The sequence below is a fragment of the Chiloscyllium punctatum genome, chromosome 1 (genome assembly GCF_047496795.1).
Source record: "Chiloscyllium punctatum isolate Juve2018m chromosome 1, sChiPun1.3, whole genome shotgun sequence".
NCBI classification, from domain to species: Eukaryota; Metazoa; Chordata; class Chondrichthyes; order Orectolobiformes; family Hemiscylliidae; genus Chiloscyllium; species Chiloscyllium punctatum.
Genome location: NC_092739.1, coordinates 122479997 through 122492501, shown reverse-complemented (window position 1 = coordinate 122492501; position 12505 = coordinate 122479997). Strand labels below are relative to the sequence as shown.

General features: G+C 39.5%; 1 protein-coding gene across 4 annotated transcripts in view; it reads right to left on the bottom strand.

Moving 5' to 3' along the window:
- Positions 1 to 2071: 2071 nt before the first annotated feature.
- The window catches only part of cntfr (ciliary neurotrophic factor receptor), a 375848-nt gene continuing 365414 nt past the window's right edge, over positions 2072 to 12505 (bottom strand). For all 4 annotated transcript variants that reach the window (XM_072573295.1, XM_072573296.1, XM_072573298.1 and 1 more), the window contains one exon: positions 2072 to 4427. In XM_072573295.1, the coding sequence (XP_072429396.1) occupies position 4427 (1 nt within the window). In that variant the 3' untranslated portion in view covers positions 2072 to 4426. The remainder of the gene's footprint in view (positions 4428 to 12505) is intronic.

Genomic DNA, 12505 nt, shown 5'->3' with positions numbered 1-12505 from the left:
TTTTAATTTAGGTTATTAATCTTAAAGATTTCCATATTTATTGCATTTGCTGGTATAAATGCTGGAATGAATGTTGCTTCTGCTTGAAAGCTGGTCCTCAGTTTGATTCCTTAGCATTTTCACTCTTCTTAGTCCATGGATCACTAGCTACCTCACTGGATTTCCTGCTCCAGCTTGGCAAAGTGTCTGTAAAAAGCACAGAAAGTGAAAAGTGTCCACCAGCACTGAAATGGGCTTAAACTGCAGTGGACTCTTTTAGACGAGTGGAATAAATGGCCATCTTATTGACAAGGAATGCAAAAATATATCTCCATACTCTTAATTGTATCTTAAGAGTGAGAGAGTTTGCAAAAATTACTATTTGTATTATTTCACCTACACAAGTTATAACTTTATAATATCGTAAAATTACAAAGGGATATTGGTAGACAAGGTGAATGGGCAAAAATTTGGCAGATGGATTCCAATACAAGTAAATGTGAGATTATTTATTTTAGACTGAAAAAGGATTAATCATGGTGCTTTCCAGATGGTGTGAAGTTAAATTCAGTGGATGCCCAAAGAGAACTGGGGTTTCAGGTCCACAGATCTTTAAAATGCTGTGGACAGGAACAGATAATAATCAATAAGTGCTCATGGAATCCTGGCCTTAGAGGAGAGAGATTTAGAAAAAGACATAAGGGACAATTTTTTTAAAAATGTATACAGTGGTTTGTGCATGGAGTGGACTGGAAGAACGAAGTAGTGAATACAGGTACAGTTACAATGTTTTAAAGACATTTGGATAAATATACAAATAGGAAAGGTTTGGAGGGATCAGAGTCAGGAGCAGGCTAGTTTAGTTTGGGATTATGTTTGGCATGGATTGGTTAGACCAAAGGGTCTGTTTCTGTGCAGTATGACTCTAAGACTAAGACTGGTGATAAGGATGCAGAGATAATGCTGAATTTATACAAAACCCTGGTAAAACCCCACTTGGGGGTACTGAGAGCAGAACTGGGCACTACACGTTGGAAAGGATGTATTGGTCTTGGAGGGAATGCAATGTAGTTTACAAGAATGATACCTGGACTTCAGAGTTTAAATTATGAGGAGAGATTACCCAAATTAGGGCTGTTTTTCTCAAAATAAAAAGGTTAAGAGATGAAGTCTTCAATATATCACCAGGAAATGGCAGGGTAGTTAAACAATCTTCATTGGTTGGAGATTCTAGAACTCATGGACAGTCTAAAAATGAGGGCCAGACCATATAGGAAAGATGTTTGAAAACACTTCTACACACAAATACTGGTAAAGATTGCAGGTCTCTTTCACAAATGGCACTGGATGCTAGGTCACTTGTTAATGTTATATCTGAGATACATTAATTTTTGTTAAGCAAAGGTATTTAGGGATAGTAGGCCACAGATCAGCCATGATTTCATTGAATGGCAGAACGGGATCAAGAGGCTGAATGGCCTACCCCGTTCCTAATGTGTAAATATTGTCTCCAACCTCTCCTGCACGTGGTGCCTCTGTATGCTTCTGTGGTTGCCAGTTGACTTCCAATACTTGCTGAAATGTTCCATATAACAAGATTAATTGGAATTTGAGCTACTTCCCTCCCCTCCACCCTACCTTAGGCCTTACTTTCCAGATGAACGAAGTCCAAATGGTTTACTCAGACTTTTCACTACTTGAGAAAAATCAAATCAATGCAGATCAAATGTTGAACCAAAGATTTTGCTGTTCCAAATGGATAAGTCCTACTTACTCAAAATTATACTTGGAGCTTATTCAAATACATCCTCAGGTAGACAAAGTTAAATATTGCACAACACCAGATTATAGTCTAACAGGTTTATTTGGAATCACTAGCTTTTGAAGTGCTGTGTCTTCATCAGGTGGTTTGAAAGCTAGTGATTCCAAATAAACCTGATGGACTATAACCTGGTATTGTCTAATTTTTAAACTTTGACCACCCAGACCAACATCGGCTTCTCCAAATCATCCACAGGTAGATCAGCTTTATCTAATTTGTTTGAGGTAACAACAATTTCTATTTACTCAATGAAAAACAGGTTAAGGTATGTAGGTCAAAAAACTCAACTTTACTGTTAAAAATTGATACATGGAATACAATAGAACTGGTAAGAAGTTAACACTGATAAGAAGTATTCTCACAGAAAAATGTTAAGCACACATGTTGTATTTTGGTTGATTCATAGGATGCAGTAATTCGCAAAATTAAGTAGGAGGAGCCACACGCAGCAAAAGCTCTTCCAGAAGTGTGTTTTGGGACTGATGCAAATATGTGTCATATCATTAGCACATTATCTATGACTGAGGGTGTCTCAGCATTATTGCAACTGGTGATTTACGAGATGTTTCAAGAAGAAGCTACTGCAATTGAAACAATACGGATATTGTGGCGAGTAACTTAGAATGCAATCATTACTTCATGCTGTTCTTTTTAATACAATGAGTCCATTTCATCAGTTCACAGTAGGGTAGATTCCATCAGGCATATCTGTGACATATTTAACCACATGCAAACAAATACAACCATAACACAATTCACGGGAAATAAGAAGAGTTAGCTTAGCTTCAATAAATATAATGGCAATGATCTTTGATGAGAATAAATCCCTGTTCAGAGTGATTTTCCCTTTGGTATAATAGAATTAACTTTAATAGGACTCCACAGAATGTAGAAACTGAGAGATAGAGATGTGCAATCCATCAAATAACATGCCTGAAGGAGCATGCTACAATAGATTGGATGCAGAGGTAGCCAGGCAGAATTCTGACCCATAGCAACTTCAAAAAGTCTTCAGGTAGGTAGTTGTGGTTTGCTTTTGAACACTTGTTACAACACAGACATACAAATAAATCTAATTGTTTTATTGTAGGTTTGCAGATAGCCAGAGATTAAGTTTGAAAAAGTCTAACCCAGTGCAAAAAGCAATGGGATCCTTTGGGTGAATTTTCACTGATTTTGGCCAGAGTTGGAATTATCCCTGTATGGATAATAATGTTTAGCATGAACCACTCGATATTAAAAGATGGGAAACAACACCTGTCCCTTTAGAAGTAAAATTGTAACCGATTTTACAAAGTGTTTGCAGTTATCCAAATTTGATGGACATAGTCTCAGAAAATACTGAGCAAATTTTGGAAATTTAAATTACATTAATGATGCCGTACAAAGTTGGATTTTTATTTAACTGTAAAAAGTATAAAAAATGGTTTGGGAAAATTAATTTTGCCTAAATAGGAAATAATATCTGATAAGTGCATTATCATGGAGTAATGCATAAGATTGAAATAGGTTTGATGAACATGTTAGTTGCTTTTATTTACATAAAGAACATTGGAAATAAAACAAACTCCTATATTCAATGAAGCATCATTGTTGGATGATTTCTAAGTGAGCTCATTTTTTTAATTAAAATGATCAAGTTTCTAATTCCTACAATATTCTAATTCTAACATTTAACTACTATTTGTTAAATAAGTAATCTTTGCACATTTAAGATAAATTGTTAAATTCTTTACAGAAGAACTTTGTGATGTGAACTGCTGACTTCTGTAAGACCAATTCTATGCTGATTATTAATTCATAGGCAGATACAGGACTCCTGACATTTTTCCTGCACAACTAAATTTTATGTAATGTCCAGTTTATGCAAATTGTATTATTGGAAAGTACATGAATAGTTCAAATGCTCCCTATAATGTTTTTATGTTTTTAATTTTTTAAAAAAGGAAAGCTAACAAGCAATGAGAGTGTTTGAATTTTTTTTACACAACACTACTACTGTTATAACTGACTAGCATACAAATATGTTTTCCAGTAAAAAAAATCAATGCAGTCCATCACAGGCATATTAGGATATAATGATCATAGTGGAGCATTACAGTCCCATCGTTTCATATCAGCCATTAGTACAAAAAATTGTTTTAAAACAACTGTGATAAAATTACAGGCCAAATTCTTACGTTCAAAAATTTCACAGTACTGTTATCAACAGTATCCCGCCATCTATTAGCGTCCTATCACTACAAAGATGCAGGCATTTTAGAAAGCAGAGCATTGTGGTTAAAAGTTCATGGAGATTACGGTGTCTTTGGCATGATGGTTTAGCTGTATGTGGTTGGTGTCTTTCTCATTAATTTTGAAATATTTTCCTCATCAGATGCAAGATTAAATGGTATTCATTTGCCCTTCAAAAATATATCTGCAGAATGATGTGTCCGGTAGGTATCCATGCTTTTGTTTTCCTTCAGTTTACGTGTCTGTGTCCAGTGAACTTTCACAGGGATCTGAGCTTCACATTCCTAGGAATTTTTTTCAGGAATTATGTTGAAAAGAAGATGCATTGGATCCACATCCACATGTGCAAAATAAAAAGCATGGATTCTCATAGTTGCTTTAGCTTAATCATCTGTCAAACAAAATAAAGTGTTGTTAGAAATAGTTTTCAGGCAAAGGTAATGTTGCTGAGATTTTGACCCCTGACGTATCATTTGACCCCTGATGTATCACAGAAAATAGTTCTATGGCAACATGATGACAGACCACTATCATCATTTATTATGATCTCAAACCAGTCTGCCAAATGTATGTTAGGATCTGGCTTGGACCAAGTTATTTTTATTTTTAAAGGGCATAAAGTGAGAGATCCAGGGAACTTACTAAGAAAATAAAGGCATAAGATTCCACCATTTTTAATAAACAACTATAAATTAGCTATACAAAATTAGAACAGTAGGCATTCTACTATACATTTACATTGTGAACAGCAACAATTACTATGTGGTATGTATGGGTAATAGATTATAATCAAACATCCCACAGCACACATCAAATAGCAAATGTAATCAAGGCAGATCTCATGGACTTCTCAGCAACACACCCCAGATGTTAATGACACAGTCATCAACTCTCATTTAAACTTTACAAGGATTACATTGTGATTTTTGCTGACCTGACCTTGAAGCGTCCTCTCAAAAGCCACTCCATTATAGACTGCCTCAATGATCCACTTCCAGTCTGGTTCATTGCTCTCCTTTCCAAGGTTTACATTCCACTGGCTCAGAAGTTGCATTCACAAGCATGAGCCCTTCACTGACAGCTGGTTTCATCCGGCAGAAGTCTCTGAGCTTTTCTTTGAGCTTCAATATTACTCATTGAACTCTGGCTGGCTTTTCAAACCCTTCGTAGCTATACTGAAATATTAATGCTCGCAGGCTACTTCCAAGCACCTCATAACTTTCCCCAACCAAGACCAAGCATCCGTCTCACTTGCTCAGCTCCCCAGAATTCTTGTTCTGCGTTCTGACAGCACAGCCATCCAGCTATCATTGACCCGTCACCGAGTCCCCTACACAGAATCTGTGCAGTTCATCTGCTTCTCAAAGGCACAGTTTACGACAGCCTTTCTCCAACATGGAGCCTGCTATTGTCTCACATCCTCACACCTTGCACATAGTATTTAAACTCCATGTTCCTGACCTCCTCCTGTTGCTGGGAAGAATTGTCAAGCAACATCTTGGAGCTCTGTGACTCATAAATGATACGTCATTATTGACATTGCATTGATTCATTTATGGGATGTGGGCATCACTGGCTCGCTCTATATTCATTGCCCAAAACTAGTCACCTCTCTGGATTACTCCCAATGGTACATGTAAGTGAATTCAGAAATAGGAAGAAAGAAACAGATAAATGGGTAGCTGGAAAAGTGGTGTATGAAGAAGGATTTTAGATTGTCAGGCCCTGGGACTGGCTCTGAGTAGGACAGCACCTGGAGAAGGTGGATGGCTTGCATCTGAACAGATTCAAGATTGAGTTTCTTGTGAGTCTTTTTATTAATGATATTGCAAGGGTTTAAATTAACTCATAGGGTTGTGGGAACCAGGAGAGAACATTAGAATACAATATTGGATGCATAAAATGATGGGAAAAGCAGATAGCATTAAAATAGAAAGTAGTGAGTGAATAGATGGAGGCAGAGTAAGAAAGAAAGTAATGTAATCTAAATCAGGGATACACCGAATGTCTGTGAATGTATGGAGTAGAGTTAATAAGACTGGGAAGTTATATGTACATTTCCCATAATGAATCTGGAATTAAAATGTTGTGGCCATTACAAAGACCTGTCATTGAACATAGAACATAGAACATAGAACATAGAACAGTACAGCACAGAACAGGCCCTTCAGCCCACGATGTTGTGCCGACCATTGATCCTCATGTATGCACCCTCAAATTTCTGTGACCACATGCATGTCCAACAGTCTCTTAAATGTCCCCTATGACCTTGCTTCCACAACTGCTGCTGGCAACGTATTCCATGATCTCAGAACTCTCTGTGTAAAGAACCTGCCTCTGACATCCCCTCTATACTTTCCTCCACCCAGCTTAAAACTATGACCCCTCGTGTTAGCCATTTCTGCCCTGGGAAATAGTCTCTGGCTATCGACTCTACCTATGCCTCTCATTATCTTGTATACCTCATAAGGAAGGATAGGTTTAGATGATAAATACTCCTGGTTAGAGAGTATTCAGAAAAGATAGGAAAGAGAATAAAATGAGGTGTTTCATTTTTGGTTAAGAAGAGCTTTGCAGTTTTGGAGAAAGAGTAAGTTTCAGTTGATTCAGGACAAAATCCTGAATTTAGCACATACTAGTGCTAAAGAACAAGGATGCAATTACATGATTTGGTGTAACCTATCAATCACCAACTAGCAGCACAGACATAGAGGAACAAATCTGTAAGGAGCATTGTGAAGTAGTTATAATGGGGGTCTTTATTTACCCATATGCAGATGGATAGTGGTAGTGTAAGGGACAGTGAAGATTAGATGTTCTTACATCATGTTCAGGAGAATTTCCTACAGCACCAGTAAAAAAGGAGGCACTGTTAGACCTGAATCTTGGGAATGAGGTGGGCCAAGTAGATCAAGTGGCCATGGGAGAACATTTGAGGGACAGTGATCATTGTATCAGAAGGTTTAGGAACATGTGGAAAATGACATTGGTCAATCCAGAGTAAGAATAGCCAACTGGCAGACAGCAGATGTCACTGGGGCACAAGAGAGTTGGTCTGGATAGACTGGAATGAAAAGTTGGTGAAGGAACAGTAGCTGAACAACAAGCTCATTTCAAAGGGGAGGTCATTTGGACACAGTCAAGGCATATTCCCTCAGAAGGTGGAAGGTGGCACAAACACATTCATAGCTCTCTGAATGACAAAGGTGATTGAAATGAAGTTAAAGAAATAAAAGATGTCAAGTAGTAAATAGAGATGACAATCAAGCTGAATGCAGAAGGTTCAGAAGGGAGATGAAAAAAAACAAATAAGAGAAACAAAGAGAGATTATGTTAAAAATACTGGTAGATAAACTAAAGGTGAATCCTAGCTCAAGTTCATTAATATTCAAAGCACAATAATAGGAGTGGAATGAAAAAGACACGAGGTCTTGGAGGTAAGGGATATAGCTGAGAAATTAAATTAACATTTTGCATCTGTTTTTACCAATTAGGCAGATGGTGCCTCGGTCACAGTGGCAAAAGTGGATACTCAGTCACTAGAAGGGCTTAAAATGGATAATGATGTATTGGATAAGCTTTCGGGACTGAAGGTTGATAACATACTGCAGACTGGATGAGACACATTCAAGAATATTAAAGGAAATGAGAATGGGAATTGGAAAAGAACTAGCAACAATCCTTCAATCTTCCCCGGATTCAAAAGTGGTGCCAGAGCAGTAGAGAATTGCAAACATTATTTCCCTAGGTTGCAAAGATAAGCCCAGAAATTACAGACTAGTCAATTTAGTGTTGGCAGTGGGGAAACCTTTGGAAACAATTTTATGGAATAAATTAATAGTCCCATGGAAAAATTCCAGGTAATAGTCCCATGGAAAAATTCTAGGTAATTTCAGTCAGCATGGCTGTATTATGGAAAAATTATGAATTGCCACCTTGAGGAAATAGAGAGGGTTAATAAGGGCTGTTGATATAGTGGACATGGACTTCCAAAAGGCTTTTGTTCCAGTGCCAGAAAAGACTTATTAGCAAAGTTGTAGGTCATGGAATAAAAGGGACAGTGACAACATGAACACAAAATTGGTTGAGGAATAAGAAACAGACAGTAATTGTTAAAGGGTTCTGTCATTGGGTTCTGAAGAAGACTCCTATCAGGTTCAAAATGCTAACTATTTTTTCGCTCTGCAGCTTGTCGTCACCAACATTTTTCTCTTCACACACCTACAGGAACTTCTACAGTCAGTATTTGTGTTCCCCACTCTTGTACTCGTATTTTCTCTTCCTTAATTAATCTTTTGCCCTCCTTTGCTGAATTACAACTGTCCCATTTCTAAGGGATGTTTTTTCCCTCTGGTCAATTTGCACGTCTCTTCCTTGGATCCGATACTGTTTCTGATTTCTCTTGTAAACCATGGTTTACCCACATTTCCAGTTTTATTTTTGTGCCAGAGACGAATTAAGAATTTTAGTAATTCACCCAGGTGCTCTTTAAATGTTTATTATTGCCTTTCCAGCATCATCTCTTTAAAAATGTTCCCCAATCGTTCATAGCCAACTCGTACCACATAGTATCAGAGTTTCTTCTATTTAGGTTCGGGACCCCATTCTCAGAATCAACTGCATCACTCTCTACCTTGATGGGGAAAAGGCTTCACACATGTGGACACATGGAAAGCAATACAGATGAAACTCGAGTATCTGGCATTCGATTATCCGAATATTGCATTATCCAGCAAAATCGTAAGGTCCCGATGATTGGCTAAATTATGTTATTTGGCATTCGATTATCCGGAGTTCGATTAACCGAACGAAATGCACCCTGCCTGTGTCCTTTGGATAATTGAAGTTCCTCTGTAGTTGTGTAACACAAGTGCCTGGTAATGACCATCTTCTACAACAGAGAATCTAAGAGAAAATGAGGACTGCAGATGTCGGAGATCAGAGTCGAAAAGTGTGGCACTAGAAAAGTACAGCAGGTCAGGCAGTACCCAAGGAGCAGGAATTGACGTTTCGGTCATCAGCCGAGGAGCAGGAAAATCGACGTTTCGGGCAAAAGTCCTTCATCAGGAAGGGCTTTTGCCCGAAATGTCAATTTTCCTGCTCCTCTGATGCTGCCTGACCTGCTGTGCTTTTCCAGCACCACTCTAATCTAGACTCTGGTTTCCAGCATCTGCAGTCCTTGTTTTTACCACCATTTTGGGCATCAGCCCTTCCTCAGGAATGTTGGGGGTGGGGGGAGGGGGGGTTGAGAGATAAATAGGAGGATGGTGGTGGAGCTGGGGGGGAATAGCTGGCAAGGCAAAAGGTAGATGCAGGGTGGGGTGTCACGGTGATAGGTAGGAGGGGAGGGTGGAGCAGATAGGTGGTAAGGAAGATGAACAGGTAGGACAATTCAAGAGAGAATCTGACTGTACTCACATGATATTCAATAACACTACTGTTGCTGATCCCCTCAACATCAACATTCTGAGGGTTGTCATTGAATGGAAGTTTAATTGGGCCAGCCAACTAAATACAAGTACAAGACTAGAAAACTCTGCAGTGAGTAACCCATCTCCTGACTTCCCAAAGTCTGTCAACATATACTAGACACAAGGCAAGAGGATGATGGAATACTTTCCATTTGCTTGGAAGACTGTGGTTCCAAGAACACTCAAGAAGCCTGACACGAGCATGCAGGAAGAACAGCCTGCTTGATTGGCAACCACTCACCACCTTAATCATTCATCTTCTCCACCATTGATACTCAGTGGAAACATTATGTACCATATTTATAGAAAAGAATCCCTACAGTGTGGAAAAAGGGCCTTCGGCCCAGCAAGTCCACACTGACCCTCTGAAGAGAATCCCACCCAGACCCATTTCCCTATTACTCTACATTTACCCCTGACTAATGCACCTAACCTACACATCCCTGAACACTATGGGCAATTTAGCACGGCCAATTCACCGAACTTGCACATCTTTGGACTGTGGGAAGAAACCGGAGCAAACCCACGCAGACATAAGGAGAACGTGCAAACTCCACACAGACAGTCACCCAAGGTTGGAATCAAACCTGGGTCCCTGACGCTGTGAGGCAGTAGGGCTAACCACTGAGCCACCATTCCGCTGTGAATACATATATTCAATATGTATTGCAGGAACTCACCAAAACCTTTTCAACTGCACCTTCCAAGCCTTGACCTCTATCATATTGAAGGGCAAGGCTAGCACACACACACAAATACAACCACCTGTATCTTTCCCTCCAAGTCGCACATGATCCTAACTCGGAAAGATATTGTCTTCAATGTTTCATCTATTTAAGTGAATGAACTAAAATGTGAAGTTTGGAGCACACTTGATGGACCAGCCAGTCTTCTTCTGTCTGTACCTTCATAAGCTTATCAAATAGGTGCTTCCTGATTGAAGGGCTGACCATCACTTGTCTTGTTTTAAATGTTAGTGTGGCCACTTATATCAGTCGTCTTGCAGCTAGGCTGCTTGGCATAAGAACCAGGCCATCAAAACTGAAAATGGCTGTCTGGCCACGGAGTTAGGAGTCCTTCAGGCAGCCAAAGTAAACTGAAAACTGATCCTAAAGACTTCACTTAAAAGAAAGTAGCAGTTCAATAATTAATCTAAGAAAAATTAATGTGTTTCCTCTTTGAAGGGTATGGGCCATTACATCTTGAGTATACCCCTGTCATTGAACTTCCAAAACATTCTGAGGGCTGGAAAAGGTGGACCCTGCAGGTTCACAATCCAGGCCTTCCCCAACACCTTACCTTCTGCATGGATGCCCTGCTTTGGGAGACATAGCTTTGCCTTTAGGCAGCTAGGCATATGGTACCATGGGAGTCTTGAATGTTCTAAGATAAATTTTGTCTGAAGAAAAAGGTTGCTTTTTTTTTTGCTTATTTCTAATTATCCTGAAATCTTAGAAATAGATCTTCTTTGTGAACTACTGCAGTCTTTTTGACGATGATGATCTCTCAGCAGCATCGGGGAGGGACTTCCAAGGCTCTGAAGCAGTGACAGTGAAATAATGGTGATATATAACTCGGAATGGTGGCCACCGCATCCCATGTTGCACTATGGGATCTCTGACCCCTGCCATTGTTGAGCTGATTTTAAGAATTAATGTAGAATGAATAACTTGAAGCTGTACCTGTGTGTACTTTTGACAAAAAGCCATTGTAACATTTTTGGCTGTCGAACCTCTCCAAACAGATCTCCAGCTGCTGCAGCTGTGTTTTGTACAACACACACAAAAAAAACACTTTACTGGAATGTAATCAGCTGCAGAATGGCATAGCAGCATTGTCAACAACTGCTTACATAACTATTTTCTCACAAGTATAACATGCAGTTTCCACCGATGCTTTTAATCCACTGGGCATTTTAACAAATTTGTACTGAGAAGTATCAACAAAGATAACACTTTAGAGTTAAAATGAATTCAGAGCTTTCATAGAACATAGAACATTACAGCGCAGTACAGGCCCTTCGGCCCTCAATGTTGCGCCGACCTGTCATACCAACCTGAAGCCCATCTAACCTACACTATTCCATATACGTCCATATACTTGTCCAATGACGACGTAAATGTACTTAAAGTTGGTGAATCTACTAACATTGCAGGCAAAGCATTTCATAACCTTACGACTCTCTGAGTAAAGAAATTATCTCTGACAGCAGTCCCATATCTATCACCCCTCAATGTAAAGCTATGCCCCCTCATGCTCGCCATCACCATTCTTGGAAAAAGACTTTCCCTGTCCACCCTATCTAACCCTTGGATTATCTTATATGTCTCTATTAAGTCACCTCTCAACCTTCTTCTCTCTAACGAAAACAGCCTCAAGTTCCTCAGCCTTTCCTTGTAAGACCTTCCCTCCATACCAGGCAACATCCTGGTAAATCTCCTCTGCACCCTTTCCAAAGCTTCCACATCCTTCTTATAATGCGGTGACCAGAACTGTATACAATACTCCAAGTGCGGCCGCACTAGAGTTTTGTACAGCTGTAGCATAACCTCATGGTTCTGGAACTCGATCCCTCTATTAATAAAAGCTAAAAAAACACTGTATGCCTTCTTAACAACCCTGTCAACCTGGGTGGCAACTTTCAAGGGTCTGTATTCGGGACACCAAGATCGAGATCTCTCTGCTCATCTACACTACCAAGAATCTTACCATTAGCCCAGTACTTTGCATTCCGGTTACTCCGACCAAAGCGAATCACCTCACACTTGTCAAATGGAGTTTAATGCAGACATGTCTCAGCCCAGCTCTGCAGCTTAGCTATGTCTCTCTGTAACCTATAACATCCTTCGTCACTATCCACAACTCCACCGACCTGCAAATTTACCAACCCATCCTTCCATGCCCTCATCCAGGTCATTTATAAAAATGACGAACAGCAGTGGACCCAACACCGATCCTTGCGGTACACCACTGGTAACTGGACTCCAGGATGAACATT